A 12,937-nucleotide genomic window follows, 5' to 3' on the forward strand; every position below is an offset into this window, starting at 1 on the left:
ATAGTGTGTGTTGTCAAACACCAAGATAGTGTGTATTGTACCCGTTAGGTGTGAATTTACCTATCTCCTCCTCCCCCCCCACACTTCTTGGCTGCCATTAAATTTTACTACCATATGTACAGATGGATGTTGAGCCATTAGTTCCAGTTTAATAGTGAGTACATGTGGTATTATTTTTTCAATTCTTGTAATACTTCCAAGACCATTCTTCTAAGTGAAGTGTCTTATCCAAGCTGTTACATCATGAGTGCCAACAGTTATTACAGTGAGTTTGTGTATGTATCACCAACAGTCATGACTGGGCATCTATCTGTATGATTTATCTAATAGAATATTTATAAATAGTTAATTTCAGCTTGGGATTATCGCAAATTATATGTTTCAAAAAAGAGAAAATCCAACATAAAAAGATTAATAGCTTAAAGCAAGGTGTGCAAAGAAGCAGAAAAATTTAACTGATAATGAGAAAAATATCCATTTGTAGGAAAAACCCAGAAATGAAACATATGCTAAAATTAGTAGACACACGCAATAAAGCAGCTATTATCAATGTATTACATACATCTATGAAAAAGAGCAAAGAATTGGCATGTTAAGTAGATACATAAAAGAGATTTAAAAAGCAATAAGAATTTAAAGAGGTAAAATATACGCTTGAAATAACAAATACACAATGTGGGATTAACAGAAGTTAAAACACTATGGAAGAAATCATTAGTGAACTGGAAAGCATAACAATAGTAGCAGAAAAAGAAAAAAGGCTCTAAAACAAGTGAACAGAGCATTAGTGAACTGTGAGATAATTTCAAGTGGCCTAATGTATATGTAACTGGAATCCTAAAAATGTGGGGTCATAGAAAAATGTTTGAATAACTAATTGCCAATGTTTTCCAAAATTTGATGAAAATTAGAAACACAGTTCCAAGAATCTTAAAATAAAACTTCAAGCAGAAGAAACATGAGAAATACATCTCTTAAGTATGTGATAATCAAACTGATTAAAACCAATGCTAACAGAAAATCTTAAAAGCATTGAAGGTTAGGAGAGGAGAGAGATAGGACACATGTAGAAGAATGAAGAGAAGAATGACTACAGGCCTTTTATTAATACCAACGAAACCAGTTGACAGTGAAGGAACATCTTTTAATTACTACTATAAAAACTGTCAACCTGAAATTTAAAACATTATAACTAGGCTCAAACACTGGAATTGCTTTTCTTTGCATCCAGTGTCAACATTTTCAAAAATAAATTCTAAGGTGATAAAGTCCCTATCACTGAAGTTTTCTGTTGCTAAGTCATGTGAAAACTATAAATTTAAAAGGAGTATAAAGAAAACTAGTGACCTTTGATTATTCTTGGATTAAAGTATCAAATGGAGGAATAGCTATAAAATTACTAGTCATGTTTTCATGGCTAACAATTTAAACTTTCCTTATTTGAATTTCTTAATCATTGTGAATAAAAATTTCTGCGTTTTCATCCATTTTCTGCAAAGAGAGATTTTATACATTTATGCTGAACAACACTACATAATATAAGTAAATACATTCATACTGGTGCACATTTAATTGTTTTGGAATCAGTCAATTGGTATTTGGGGAAAAATTATTTTCAACAATAAAATAAAGTTTTGCATCACTAGAATTAAAAGTTCAAATATTTCCTTAGATTCAGGTGAAGTCTGAACCCAACAGTTCAGATGATGTAGCCACAGCCTGTTTTATCTGGACCATTTTCTTGGCTCTGCTCCCTCAATGTAGGTTCCGTTCTCACCAGGTTTTCTGCCTATGAGATGTCCACTGAAAGTTCAACCCAAAGGCTGCCGGCCTCTGTCTGGCAAGAGTGGACAATCGAAAAGCACTGTCAGCAAGTGCCTCAGATTTGGTCAGTCTAAAGCCATAAAGAGCCTCCTCTCTCACTAAGACTCCAGCAAAGCCAGCATCCTTCAAAATTAGGGGTTAACTAGAGAATGACTTGACTCAGAACATTAGAAATGAGAAGTCAGTGAAGGAAACAATTAAAAAGAGAGAACATTTAAAGAACAGAGGAATAATTGGAGTTCTCAATAAATAGACAAGCTGACAAGACTAATGTATTAATTTTAGGCACATAAGATAAATCTAGCTCACGTACTAAGAGAAACATAACATACATTAAGAAAATCTGGAAGGAAAAGAATCTAAGTGCTTTCAAAGCTCTATGAGTCCATCAGAAGCTAGAGAAAACTCCTCAGTTCTGGAAACCTGATTATTTTAGACTGCATATATTTATCTTTATTTTTCATTATTTCTCCAACAGTTTCTGTCTTGAAAAGTCCAGCATGAAAAAACCATTGTATAGTGAGAAGTAATAACAACACTAGGGTCCTGGACAGAAAATAAACAAGGTTATCAACATTTTTTGAAAGGCCAGGTGTAATGATTCAGGTCCAGGAATCAAAGGGAGATAAATCCAAGAGGCTTGCGAAAATTCAGAGAGAAAGACACGTGGCAATATGTATAGCCATCTAACCTCATGTAGGTATCTCCTCTCCTGGCTACGTTATTAATATGATTCCGTGTAATGTCAAAGTCTACCTAATATTTAATGGAAGGACACCTATAAAAACTCATAAAACTTTAATATACACCACCTCACTTTAATAACCACAAAGAGGTCTATTTTATACAAATATTTCTCCAGCTACAAAGAAATTCACCACAAGTTGAGGTATGTAGTGAGTGCGTCCAATCTAGTTTCCTTAATAGAACTACATAAGTGATTTAACAACTTACCTATTTTGTATTGTTGAGCTAGATATTAGGGACCTAAACATCCACTTGGGAAAAAAATATAGCTGACAATACTGATTAAACAAATCTGGCAATATCTTATGACCTGGGTAGAGATTACTTTGATTTTTTTCATTATTAAACTATAAATAAATGTTTTATGAAATTTTCAATGTGTATGCTACAATTGATGATCAAATAAGAAAAAGCAAACTTTTCAATATATATGAAATTAATATAAATTATTAAAAACATGAAATATACTTATGATTAAATCAAAATTTAATAGATAATATTTCAAAAAAATGCAACTTTGTACTTGTTTCTGGAACGCAATTTTTTATCAGGTCTTAAAATCAAGCAGCTCATTATAGACTTCGTAATAATTATTATCACCAAATTTTACAATCACCAATAACAAGAAGTATTAAATATAAAAGTGACAGAATCTAAAACTGTTTTTTAAAAAATCTAATTTTTTTATTTCAGCATATTATGGGGGTAAAAATGTTTAGGTTATATATATTACTTTGCCCCACCTGAATCAGAGCTTCAAGTGTGTCCATCCCCCAGATGGTGTGCACTGCATCCATTATGTATGTATATACCCATCCCTTCCTCCCACGTCCCATCTGGCTGACACCAAGGAATGTTATTACTATATGTGCATTTAAGTGTTGATCAGTTAATACTAATTCGATGGTGAGTACATGCAGTGCTTGTTTCTCCAGTCTTGTGATACTTCACTAAGTAGAATGGCTTCCAGCTCTATCCAGGATAATACAAGAGGTGCTAGATCATGATTGTTTTTTGTGGCTGAGTAGAACTCCATGGTATACATATACACATTTTATTAATCCACTCATGTATTGTTAGGCACTGGGGTTATTTCTACATCTTTGCAATTGTGAATTGTGCTGCTATAAACATTCCAGTGCAGATGTCTTCTCATAGAATGTCTTTTGTTCTTTGGGGTAGTAAGGGGATTGCTGGATCAAATGGTAGTTCTACTTAGAGCTCTTTGAGGACTCTCCATATAACTTTCCACAGAGGTTTACTAGTTTGCAGTCCCACCAGCATACTCCCACCAGTATGAGTGTTCCTATCTCTCCATATCCATGCCAACATTTACTGTTTGGGGACTTTTTGATAAAAGCAATTCTCACTGGAGATAAGTGATATCTCATTGTGGTTTTGATTTGCATTTCCCTGATGATTAGAGATGTTGAGCATCTTTTTATATGTTTGTTGGCAATTATTCTGTCTTCCTTTGAACAATTTCTGCTCATCTCCTTTGTCTACTTTCTGAGAGGGTTGTTTGATTTTTTTCTTGCTGATTTTCCTGAGTTCTATATAAATTCTAGTCATCCACCCTTTATCAGATGTGTAACATGGGAATATTTTCTCCCGTTCTGTAGGTTGTCTGTTTGCTCTTATGATAGCTTCCTTGGCCATGCAGAAGCTTTTTAATGTAATGAGGTCCCATTTACTTATTTTTGTTGTTGCTGTGATTGCCTTTGGGGTCTTCTTCATAAACTCTTTGCCTAGGCTAATGTCTAGAAGAGTATTTCCAACATTTTCTTCTAGATTTCTTAGAGTTTCACACCTTATGTTTAAGTCTGTTATCCAACATAAGTTGATTTTTGTGAGAGGTGAAAGGTGCGGATCCTGTTTCAGTCTTCTGCAGGTGGCTATCCAAATCTCCCAGCACCATTTATTGAATAAGTATTCTTTTCCCCCATGTATATTTTTGTCTGCTTTGTCAAAGATTAGACGGCCATAAATCTAAATAGACCAGAACTGGGAATCCATGAACCAGAACAGAACAGAGAAACCAGAACAGAAAACCATGGTTTTATATCTGGATTCTCAGTTCTGGTCCATTGGTCTATGTCTCTGTTTTTCTGCCAGTCACGTGCTGTTTTAGTTACTATATCCTTGTGGTATAGCTTGAAGTCTGGAAAATTGATGCCTCTCAATTTGTTCCTTTTTCTTATAATTGCTTTTGCTTTACAGGGTCCTCTCATAGGAAGCATAGAATTATTTTTTCTTAATCTGTGAAAAATGATGTTGGTATTTTAACAGGGATCACACTGAATCCATAGATCACTATTCAAATAATGTTAAGAGGTCTTTTCCTTCATTGATAAGTTTTATACTGAATCAGTGTGGAACTAGTTTCACTTCTTCTTTTGATATATTTCAAAGTAACAAAAATGCCCTAATTTGCAGAAAACTTCCACATTTTTGGAGCAATAATACTAACTTAGACTATACCAGGACACATCAGCTGGGAAGAGGAGTTAGCAGCACCTCAGGCTGAGCATTGTGCTCCTTGGGCACTTGAAACAAAAACTCCACTAGCAGCCCTATGGGCCTCTTCTCCACAGTGGACACCGTCCCCCTGTGTGTGTAACAGCTGTGGCTAGTGTCCACGTGGTACAGCATCCCTTTAGTTGGGCTTTTAAAATGGAACAGTGAGTGCTATTTTGTCTCTTTGTTCTTGCTGCTGCCAAAGCCATGGTGTGCTGTCTCATCAGACCTCCGTACCCCGGCCTCCCAGGAGCCCCTTTCCCAGGCTACAATCTGCCAGAGCAACCAGACTGAGACTCCAACTGTACCAGGCCAAACCCAACTGGCCTAGGAGCAGTATAGTAACCCCCAATCCATTCTCCATTCCATCTGCTTATTCAGCAGTTAGACAGGTCTGTCCCAAACTTTATTCACAAACAGGAACTTTGGAGAGAATTATCTAAAAACCTATCTATTAATAAGTCATCCTTGCTGCTATGTCAAATCAAAGACCTGAAAATATTTCAGTTCATTTGGGTGATGAAATGAACTTGATTAGTAAACAGACACCATTCCATTGAGCATCAAAATATATAGTTCTAAAATTTCTAACTTCATGTTTTCCCTGAGAGTGAAACCTTGGCACATTGCCCTTTTAAGATAATGTTACTTAATCCACTTAAAACTAATTATACTTAATGTACTTAAACTTTTATGTAACAAAAGAACATTTGTTATGTTTTTATGTTAATATGTGGTTGAATGTAAATAAAGTTTTTCCAATTCAAATTGTGTGTATGGAATAACTATGATACAAGAGGATAAGAAAAATGTATTTAACAATATCTACATCTTTACCAAATTACACATATAAAAATTCCAAATATTCAATAATTGTAAAATAAGCTTATATGTCCTAAAATTATTTTACATCTAAATTCCTCCCAACATTGACTTTTAAAAAATAATGGGCTTTAATTTAAATAATTTTAGTTATATATATTATAAATGTGGTTTTAATTAGAAAGTTAAATCAATTACTTTTGCCAGATCAATATAAGAAATTCAACCTGAAAAAATAAGCCTGTTGACTTCATAGTCTATTTGATGATTCATTTTCCACAAAGTATTGCTGGCAATGCCAATATAGTACTCAGATCACAAAGTATATGTTATGCTTTGTACATCACGTTGTGTTTTTTTGTTAAGTAACATGGGTTTATAGACATAGATGTTGTATGTCTTTATTAAAGCATGTGAACTTCTAAGAACAAATACAAATAAAACACATTTAAGCTTTCTGTTTAACCAGGCACTATAATGAATGTAGGCAAAAGGAGGATAGAGGCAAAGACTAGGCATTCAGATTCTGTTTAGAAATAAAAGTTTTAGGCCTGGCACGGTGGCTCACGCCTGTAATCCTAGCACTCTGGGAGGCCGAGGCGGGTGGATCACTCGAGGTCAGGAGTTCGAAACCAGCCTGAGCAAGAGCGAAACCCCGTCTCTACTATAAATAGAAAGAAATTAATGGGCCAACTAATACATACAGAAAAAATTAGTTGGGCATGGTGGCGCGTGCTTGTAGACCCAGCTACTCGGGAGGCTGAGGCAGCAGGATTGTTTGAGCCCAGGAGTTTGAGGTTGCTGTGAGCTAGGCTGACGCCACCGCACTCACTCTAGCCTGGGCAACAAAGCAAGACTCTGTCTCAAAATAAGTAAATAAATAAAAAGAAATAAAAGTTTTAAACAATCAAGCAGGTGGGGGGAGGAGAGGATGGGTAAATTCACACTTAATGGGTACAATGCCCACTATCTTTAGGATGGGCTCATTTATAACTTTGACTCAAATGGAACGAAATCAATGTATGTAACCAAAACATTCATAACCCTGTAATATTCTGAAATAAAAAATATTGACATAAATCCTATAATAAATATAAATACATGACTCTTTGTCTAATAGCAATAAATTTAATCACATTGAAATAAACTATTTAACTGGCAGCATCATCTTCTAAGGCTATTCTTATAAACCAATGTTTTAGAACTGTTTAAACATTGTGCTATCTTTGTATAAATATAAAACTTATAGCAATAATTACCTAGTTCCCATGTCTATGACATATCTTTTGGAGGGCATCTTGCCCTGAATTCATGCAAAATAGCAACGGGCAATTGACAGTTTAATTTCTGTGTAACACATAAAATAAAATTTTGAAGACTGATTTTGCATTGTTTTTATTATGAATACCTCTTTTTGTTTCCAAATGATGGCATAATACCTAATACGCTTGCTACAGTACCTGTATTACTATGGAAATCCTGACATGCCTCTCTGGGAAGGCTTAACTCAAACTCCCCAGACTCACCATCCCAGGAAATGGTCACTATTGCAGAAAATGTCTGCATGGAACATTTCTTTGTAGCCCACCCTGTTTATCCCAGCTTGAAAACAAACTTCTGCAAAAGAATGTGCATTTTTCTAGTTGGACATGAAAGCTTGAAGATCATCTCTCTGCCATAGGCATCTTGGCTGAGGGCATCATTCCCCAAAAATCCCCACTTTCAGGCCCATTCTGAAGTAACTCTCCAGAAGTTCTCTTTGTTCCCTCACCAGTATCCTTTCCCTTCTTCCATTTATTCATGGAATGAACAATGAGTTCAAAAATCAGACTTGATATCATTATCTGAGTGGCACTGAAGAAGTCAGAAACCATATCCTCATCTGAGAACAGGATCAGGAGACTTATGTGTAATAGATTTTGTAACAACAAGAAAAGTGGCACAAACCATATTTAACTTTTTATTTTAAGAAACAAAAGGGAGAAGTCAAATTTACATTTGAAATAATAGATCCTAACAGACAAGTTACATGCCATATACATTTTTTTATGTTTTAAAAGAAGTGTTAGATCTTCTGATCTTCCTTTCCATATGAAAACCCTAGTTACACATCTAGGCAAACAAAGAATCGTGACAAAGCATGCGACACTATTCTATCACCAAGAATGTTACTGTGTAATTTTTAAGCACAATTGCAGGTATAGGTACAAGTGAGTGACAATGTCAATTTTATTATGGCACAATATAAGAAGACCAATGTGTTGCCATTATTGGAGAGCAGGGTGATGAGCCCAGTCCATTCACAAACATCCATAAGAGTAGGACCTCAGTACAATAAGCTATACAACCTCATTACAGAGATGAGGCTAAAAATTCATAATAAGAACCATTACTAAAAGAACCAGGAAACATTCTGTAAATGGAAATTTTTACAACTTTACTCATGTCCACACAATTTTTGTCATCCTTTCTCTGTTTTAATACAGTAATAAATAATTAATAAAACCCTAAAAACAAGAAAGGGCTCTACATGATTGCTTCAGAGAAAGCAAGAAAGAAATAAACCTATCAGACAGCATCCAACTCTGTGGCTTTTCTTGGATGGGGGAGATACATCAGAAAAAATAGGCAGTAGCACTATCCTTACATAGGAAAGGCTATCAGCTCAGGATCTCCATCTGGAAAGGGGAATAATAATCTGGTTGGGGCCACTATCGGACTGAGATGACTCTCATGTCCAAGAACAGGCCCATATGGTTACATTGCACGTTGAGAGATAAGGAGATATTAAAGTAGAAATCTAGCCAAAAAGACTTTAGAAAGAAAGATGAAGATAAGAAAAGGAGGAATAGGATGAGGAGGAACAGGAAGAGGAGAGAAAGACCCAGCACTGGAGACAGGGACTAAGGCAGCACCACTGGCTCTGCTCAGTTTCTCATTTTCTTCAGGGTTTTCTTCAGAGCAATTTTGACATCCTTGTTCCTCAGGCTATAAATGAGAGGGTTCAACATGGGAACCACGTTCGTGTAAAACACTGAAAAAAATTTCCCCTGGCCCACAGACCCAGCAGATGATGGTTTAACATGAGTGAGCAGCCCAAATCCATAAAAGAGCCCAACAGTTATTATGTGGGAGCCACAGGTGCTGATGGCTTTGGACCAACCCTTAGCTGAAGACATGTGAAGGATATTGAAAAGAATCAAAGTATAAGAGATGGTGATAATGAGGCTAGATACTATGACAACTATACCCACAATAACAGAACTCACCAGCTCATTGTCATAGGTGCCACTACAGGAGAGCTGGAGGAGGGGGAAGATGTCACACATGTAATGGTTGATGATGTTGGAATCACAAAAGGTGAGTCTGATCATGCACCCTGTGTGCACCATGGCACCAGCAAACCCCATCAGGTATGACCCCAACATCAGCAGAGAACAGATCTGAGGGGACATGGCCACCGTGTACAGCAGGGGCTTACAGATGGCCACATACCGATCATAGGCCATGGCTGTCAGCACATAGCACTCAGAGTGTACAAAAAAGCAGAAGAAAAATAGCTGAGTCATGCATCCTGTAAAGGAGATTGTGTTCCTCTCTGAAATAAAGCTCATCAGCATTTTGGGGGTAAGGACAAATGAATAACAGAGATCAATGAAGGACAGATTGAAGATGAAAAAGTACATGGGGGTGTGAAGGTGTGGATTCAGGCAAATTAGATTGATTAAGCTCAAGTTTCCCACCACAGTGACCATGTAGTTCATGCAGAACAGAAAAAACAGGGGCAGTTGGAGCTCAGGTTGATCTGTTAATCCCATGAGAACAAACTCTGTCACTGAAGAGTCATTTTCCACAGCCATTCACCCCACAGGTGTGATCTGCAGGAACAGGGTAGAAGGCGACATTAACAATAGGCCCTCCTTTTCATATCCAGAGGGAGAGCAGAATCCGCTGGTTTACAATCTCAGGGTTCTCTCAAAATACACAACAAGGCATCCAAAAAGAAGACTTTTCCTGATACTTCCCAAGTATTTCCCATTTCCTCCTTCCCCCAACCCTGTTTCTCTGTGTAAGAGAATGCTAGTAGTCCTCTCAATGTCTCTACACATGTTTCCCTCCCATCTCCTGAAAACAGCAATAAATAGTGTTCCCCCTAGAACCTATGATTTATATAGTTTTGTGTTTGAAAAGAAATTATCAAGATTGAAGTGATTCAATGCTCACCTTCCTATCCTTGGAGGACTGACTACTGCCGGAACTTAAGCCCCTTCCTCCCCACTGTCCTGAGGGAGTCAAGGTTTCTGAAGAGAAGGAAGTAACAGCCATCAGAACAGTCTTCAATCTTTGGCATCCTGGAAGAGGTGTTCTAGGGAATATGCCATGATTTCTATTTGAGAATTTCCCATATGATTCTCTTCACCTGCAAGGAGGAAAACAGCTTCCTTGTAGGAACCTCCTAAAGAACTAACTCAAATGAAAATCTATCTCACACTATACACTTCTGGAAGAATTGGTTAGCAGCACAGAAAATTATTCTCTGCTTTATGATTTCCTCCCACATTTGATGAGCCCCTTGAGGGTAGATATTGCTGAACCTGTGTTTACATCTTTGTGTCACAGATATAACATCAGATCCTTTGGGACTCCATGTTCTACTCAGTTTATAATTTCACATTGGGAAATTCTAATCCCCAATGCAGAGTAGTGGGCGACGCCCTCTGGCATCCTCCTCCTCATCCCCTGGAGTCTATGCTCCATTCTACAAGAGGTTAGTCCAGGGGCTCAATCCCTTGCCATTTCTACTACTTTTCTACAAGCTTCTGAGATTGCGTTAGCAAAATGTCAATATTAGATCATAGCTTGAACACTACACATGCCTGTAGTTGTCATCTCCATAAAAAGAGGTAATAAAGTGGTTGTGAGTGTGGGCGTGAGCCCTCCGGTCAAACTAAATTTAAATCCAGATTTCTTAATTTATTAATTGTGAGACTGTAGACAAGTGATAAAACTTCTCTGACCTTCATATATGTATATTTGTATCAACATATACCTATGTATGTTTATTAATTGAGGTTAATAAAAGCACTATCTCATAGAGTTGTTGGAATTACATGAGTTAATTCACATAAAGTATTATAAATATACCTGACCATAAAAAGAGCCTGATAGATGTTAGTATCCCTTCTCCTGTTCCTCATACATATTCATATAAATCAAGGTTTTTCAATCTTGTCACTTTTGACATTTGGGATGAGATCATTTTTTGTGTGGGAGGGGGGCTGTCCGGTGTAGATGCATAGCATCCCTGCTTTACCCATTAGATACCAGCAGTGTCTCCCAACACACACACATACAAGTTGTTACAATCCAAATTTTCTCCATTGTCAAAAGTCTCTTGGGTATCAAATTACCCATATTTAAGAATCCCTATTCTGTCCAGATAGCCTTGACTTCTGCCATAACTGCTTTTCAAAAAAATTCTATTTTATGCCTATATGGTTCTCAAGCTCAAAATGCACCAAACTGAATTCAGCATTTTCTTATGATTCCTGGGGATGCTCCTTCTCAGGTCATCAGTTCCTAAATTACTTTCACCACTACCTGGGCAACTAATCCACAAACTAAATATAAATACCTTCTTCTCGCTCACAATTTTCATCCACTGTCCAAGTCCAAAAGAATCCATCTCCTTTCGTAGCCTGGACTTTCCTCACAGTTACCTAGCTTTTGTAGTCCCTCCATTTCAAATGTGGATTATTCGAATAGTTTTCTAACTTGGAATTGTGTAAAAGATTAGAATTTGGACCATTTCACCCCCCACCACTGCTGTATACACACACCCCTTCTGTTCCTACTCCCCAATCCTCATCCTTACCAATATGGTTATAATCACAAATTCAGTTAGTATTCTTGTGTTACATTATTAAGCCTATTTTTAAACCCTATTTACAACAAATCCATCAAATGTTAGGACTGTTTTCATCTCCATAACTTTTTCATTTTTTCCTCATTATTCCATATATTTTCCCTGATTCTTTTCCAGTTTATTCCCATATTTTAAATAAATCTCTTCTCTTCTCTTAATACATTCAATCATGAGGATTCAATTTCATCTTCTTATATAAACTTTTCGGGGACTTTTTGACGCACTCCCATCTGGATGTTCTCTGCCTATGACATAAATCTGAAATCTTGATATTTTTCTTCATCATAATATTAATAATTCCTTTTACCTTTATCATGTACTGGATCCTCTATTTCCTGGATCACTCATCTTCCTATTTCTTTGTTTGCTTAGTCATTTTGACACAAGACATAGAACATTTCTTTCTTGAGAAAAGGTGTATGAAATACAAATTTTATTGACCTTGCATGTTTGAAATTGCCTTCATGTACATTTTTATTTATTTGCTATTTCCATGGAAGTGGACAACTGACTTAGAAACCTCTACTCCTCTAAATTTTGAAGGCATTGATCAAATCTTGAAAAGCTCCATAATTCTATGATTCTTGATTTCTTTGTGGAAACTTTTTGCTTTCCCTCCATTTTGGAAGCTTTTAGGATCTTATATTTGTTTCCATTGTTCTGAATAATAACAATGTTGTGTCTTGATGTGTGTCTAAAATGGGTGCCCTTTAAAAATATTTTAAGATTAAGAAAGAAAAATAAATTTAAAGGAGCCAAATCAGGACAGTAAGGTGAATGAATGATGATTTACCTTCGAAACTCTCACAAAATTTCCTAGTTTGATGAGAGGAATGAGCAGGCACATTGTTATAGTGAAGAAGGACTATCTGGTGAAGCTTCCCTGAGCACTTTTCTGCAAAAGCTTTGGCTATTTTTCTTAAAACACTCTCATAATATGCAGATGCTGTCATTCTTTGGTCCTCTAGAGAATTGATAAGGAAAACGCTCTGAGCATTCCACAAAACTTGTTGCCATGACCTTTGCTCTTGACCAGTCTGCTTTTGCTTGGACTTACCACTGCCCCCTTGTTTTGATTGTGGCAGCCATTGTTTTGATTGT

At 36.5% G+C, this 12,937-nt stretch overlaps 1 protein-coding gene across 1 annotated transcript; it reads right to left on the bottom strand.

The window, feature by feature from the left end:
- Positions 1–8,837: 8,837 nt before the first annotated feature.
- Positions 8,838–9,794, bottom strand: LOC105864533 (olfactory receptor 8C8-like). The gene has a single exon (XM_012752467.2). It carries the CDS (start codon positions 9,768–9,770, stop codon positions 8,838–8,840), a length of 933 nt encoding a protein of 310 aa, XP_012607921.1. The 5' UTR covers positions 9,771–9,794.
- Between the last annotated feature and the right edge of the window lie 3,143 nt (positions 9,795–12,937).

This window comes from Microcebus murinus, chromosome 4, assembly GCF_040939455.1.
Source record: "Microcebus murinus isolate Inina chromosome 4, M.murinus_Inina_mat1.0, whole genome shotgun sequence".
Taxonomy (NCBI): domain Eukaryota; kingdom Metazoa; phylum Chordata; class Mammalia; order Primates; family Cheirogaleidae; genus Microcebus; species Microcebus murinus.